This window comes from Sinocyclocheilus anshuiensis, unplaced genomic scaffold (genome assembly GCF_001515605.1).
Source record: "Sinocyclocheilus anshuiensis isolate Anshui unplaced genomic scaffold, SAMN03320099.WGS_v1.1 scaffold1885, whole genome shotgun sequence".
In the NCBI taxonomy this organism is placed as follows: Eukaryota; Metazoa; Chordata; class Actinopteri; order Cypriniformes; family Cyprinidae; genus Sinocyclocheilus; species Sinocyclocheilus anshuiensis.
In genome coordinates, this window is record NW_015542322.1 from 361,025 (window position 1) to 364,722 (window position 3,698).

At 36.0% G+C, this 3,698-nt stretch overlaps 2 protein-coding genes across 2 annotated transcripts in view; both read right to left on the bottom strand.

Annotated features, from left to right (window-relative positions):
- The window catches only part of tmem235b (transmembrane protein 235b), a 7,157-nt gene extending 4,593 nt beyond the window's left edge, over positions 1 to 2,564 (bottom strand). The window contains exons 1-3 of the mRNA XM_016489396.1: positions 1,963 to 2,564; positions 1,264 to 1,320; positions 916 to 1,053 (exon numbers count right to left, since the gene is read on the bottom strand). Of these exons, the coding sequence (XP_016344882.1) occupies positions 916 to 1,053; positions 1,264 to 1,320; positions 1,963 to 2,134 (367 nt within the window). The 5' untranslated portion in view covers positions 2,135 to 2,564. The remainder of the gene's footprint in view (positions 1 to 915; positions 1,054 to 1,263; positions 1,321 to 1,962) is intronic.
- A 317-nt stretch (positions 2,565 to 2,881) lies between these two features.
- The window catches only part of birc5a (baculoviral IAP repeat containing 5a), a 3,335-nt gene continuing 2,518 nt past the window's right edge, over positions 2,882 to 3,698 (bottom strand). The window contains exon 4 of the mRNA XM_016489398.1: positions 2,882 to 3,179. Coding sequence (XP_016344884.1) covers positions 3,087 to 3,179 — 93 coding nt within the window. The 3' untranslated portion in view covers positions 2,882 to 3,086. The remainder of the gene's footprint in view (positions 3,180 to 3,698) is intronic.

Genomic DNA, 3,698 nt, shown 5'->3' on the forward strand with positions numbered 1-3,698 from the left:
TTGTATTTATGTGAAACAACCCTATCGCAAGCTAATTTAACAGAACAATAGCTTTTAAAAAGTAGTGGAGACAAGGGAAGGACATTCTGGACTATTTTCAAAAGGAATTACAAATTGTATTGTTTTGATAGTTTTCACTTGACGTCACACTCTTTTAGGAGCGCCCAACTGGAGGACAAAACGAGGCTTTGCTCCATTGACCGCCAGTTATTTCTATGCGGTTTGCATTAAGTAGTAATGTAGATTTAAAATGCTGATATTAAAAGGCGAAATTCAATACACACCTTACTGATGATGCATTGTACAGGCAAGCAGATGAACCCAGAACATAAACGCAACGTGCAAAGTTTCACATTAAATGGTTTCCCATAGAAAACCATTATAAAGAAAACATGGAACCATTTAGTGCATTACGTTCATTTTATGGGCTCATCTGCTTGCCTATATAAAGTAAGCATAATCAATAAGGTGTGTACAGAATTTGTTCTTTTGATATAACTGTTTTGAATACATTAAGGCACTAAGTGTTTTTCACTACGTTTTGTTGCACGGTTTAGTGATTGAAATATTGCATTAAGTATTGGATTTCAAATGGCCAAAACTTGCATTTTGTTCACATATCTTTGTTTTATTCTTTTGAGGGGTGATTTAAATATTTGGGGCTTGGAAACAGATGGAAAATTGACAGATTTGTGCTGCAGTTCTATGGATGTTTTGCCCTCTGGGTCTTCGAGTCGGTCATGTGACTGAAAGCTATGAATTGTATTGTATATGTTCACCCATGAATGCATTTCAGAAGTTTCTGTTTTCTGCTGACAAACTTTTTTTTGCAGGCAACATATAAACTGGTATCTTTGATTTTATAACAGTAGAGGTTTACGGAGTTAACCATGGCATTCATTGGGTCAAACTTACTGCACAGGAGGAAATATGAAGCGGATCCGATCAGGAGTGTCCGGCTTCTGGCCAGGGAACTGACGAGACCACAGATACCTCCAAACACCAGCATCACCAGACTCAAGGGCAGCAAGATGGCAATCACGCTATGCATGACTGAATTAAGTAAATCATAGCTGTTAAGCTACACAGAAATGGCTTATAAAAAAAAACACCTAACATCTTATCCATACAAATGCACACAATTATGGCTCAGTGATACATTTATAGCCAGATTTATTTCATGATGGAACACTGCAGCACAATAAGCAGTTTTTATATGGAGTTAAGGTTGTTGTGTTTATGAAAAGGGTTTACAACACTCACTTTCCATCTGCCTTTCTGATTCTGAATATCCAGTGTCTTCTGTGTGACTTTGGACATCTACAAAAACACAAGCAAATCACCAGGGTGAAAATTATGACCACAATTCTTGTAAAGCTCGAAACCTTGTTTTCAAACAACGTTTCAGTGACCAAATAATAAGGTCTAGCCTACATAGCGCCAAATTTCTGCGAACTAACCAAATTCGATTTTGCGTGAGGTAACCATAGCAACAGTTGCTCGATCAGTGACTAAAAGATCGTACATCGATAAAAATTACACATCACAAATATAACTGAAAGTAGCTAGTGTGTTGTTTAAAAGGTGTTTCAGATAGCTGAGGCGCCAAATTACAATTTGGGTTGCACTTGCATAAGACGAACCTTCAGTGCGCCAAGAAAGTCACAGATTTAAATACAGAATTTATTTTATATGTAATTTAAATGGTCAGTTTTAAACGTAGTATTGGGCTAGATGTTGTATTGTGGGTGCAATCTCTATTAAATGATTTTTTAATACTTCAACTATGCCAGGAAAAGTCCTGGAAATCCATTGGTCAAATGAACAGTAGGCTACGCACACCAGTTAAAGCCCAAGATATTACCAATGAATATGAATAAAATAATTCAATTAAACTATGATCAGAGGCAACTCACAGATCCTCACGAGTATAGACTTGAGAATGAAAATTAAGTGTCATACCATCTGTAACACCCCAAAGTCCAGAGTTAGTGCGCGCCGGGTCGGTGTGGTTCGTGCGCTTGTCCTCGATGATGTACCAGTATTCAGTTCCAATGGCAAGCGCTAAAGAGATGAAACTGAGAACACCCGTTAAACCCCCGCCGACGACCACAAAACCGAATGTAATTTTCATATCGGTCCGAATATATGCGATTCCGCTTCAGGACAACCCAAAAAAAACTAAGCTGAAAACCATACCATACCGACGCGATCAGATACTGAACAGGAGCTCGTGGAATAAATCGCGCGCGCTATCCAACAGCTGGAATAAGTGATGCTGGCTGGCCATCCAAGATGCATCCAACATGAAAGATGTTATTACTAGAAAAGTTTGTGGTGTCAAGAAAAAAGGTGGGTTGCCTGGACATTTATTCCTCACCGGTGTGTGCAGTCCGTGTCCAACCAACAGCGCAAGATTACGCATGACTAGTACAGAGGAAACATGACGTACAGTGCATAACCAACACCCTTCATGACATTATTCAACCATCCATCCTTTTTGTAATAATAAAACACAAATACATGAAAATACGAAAAGCAATTGCAACAAAACATATAAAATGCATACAAGTATGTATCTATTTGTAAATAAAGTCTTTTCACACTGATTTCCCAAGATTTTTAGTCTCACTATAAGAGCAATTTAGACAATGTAATATTTTAGAGCTGAGCTGCCATTATCTTAATAACTACTATGGACTTCTCCTGACCTGAAAATTCTGATATTTCCAGGTTTTCCCATTCCCAAGAAACTCGTTACAGGTACAAGATCTTTTTTTTTATTTCAGTTTTTTTTAATAATTAACAGACAAACAAACAAAAGACTTAAAGAACAAGACATAAGACTTGTAAAATGTCCCTTAAACATTTTACAGGGGCCATAGGAGAGTTTTTAATTAAGATCATTTTAAAATAAATAGTATAAAAGGTAGAATGTGTATATGGTCCATTTCAACAGGTGGCGTGACATACAAATTTCATCAAGGTAACATTTATAAAACATACAGCGTTGCATGGCGTACAAAAGAAAGAAAAGAAGAAAGTGAGGTCCACAAAAAAATTAGACCACAGCAAAATGAAACTCTTTACTCCTCCCCCATCGCAGTCTGGATGATCTGAGACCTCATGACCTTCACCGCCTCTTCAAATTTATCAATCGCCTGTTTACACGATTTTTTCTGAAAGATTACAAAACATGTTACTTCATTCATACTCTTAGCATGTAAATGACAAAATCAAGTAAAATACACTAATATTTAGCTATAGAAATTTGGAAGATGCAGTTCTGTTGCAAAAAATAGACTTGAGACTCCAAATAAGATTTCTTTTATCAACAAAGAAAATATGTCAAACACAACTATCTAGGTTTCTCATTCATTTACTATAGGGGAAAATTAAGAGAAATGTTGAGTGGCATTTAAAACAACGTCTAAAAACGGTTTACATAATCAAGGAAATCCCTAGAAATAAAACATTTTAAAGTGAATGTCCCGTAAGAGGGGTAAGTTTCTAAAACTAAAGCATAGAATATAAATAAATAAATGTATGTGTATATATATATATATATATATATATATATATGAACGAAATAAATAAATAAAAACAAAAGATTTTTTTTTCTCGGATGTAAGCATCAAAACAATGCCCTACCTTATTGCAACGCATCAAAGCAGTCAATCCAACACAGTCAAGAATAA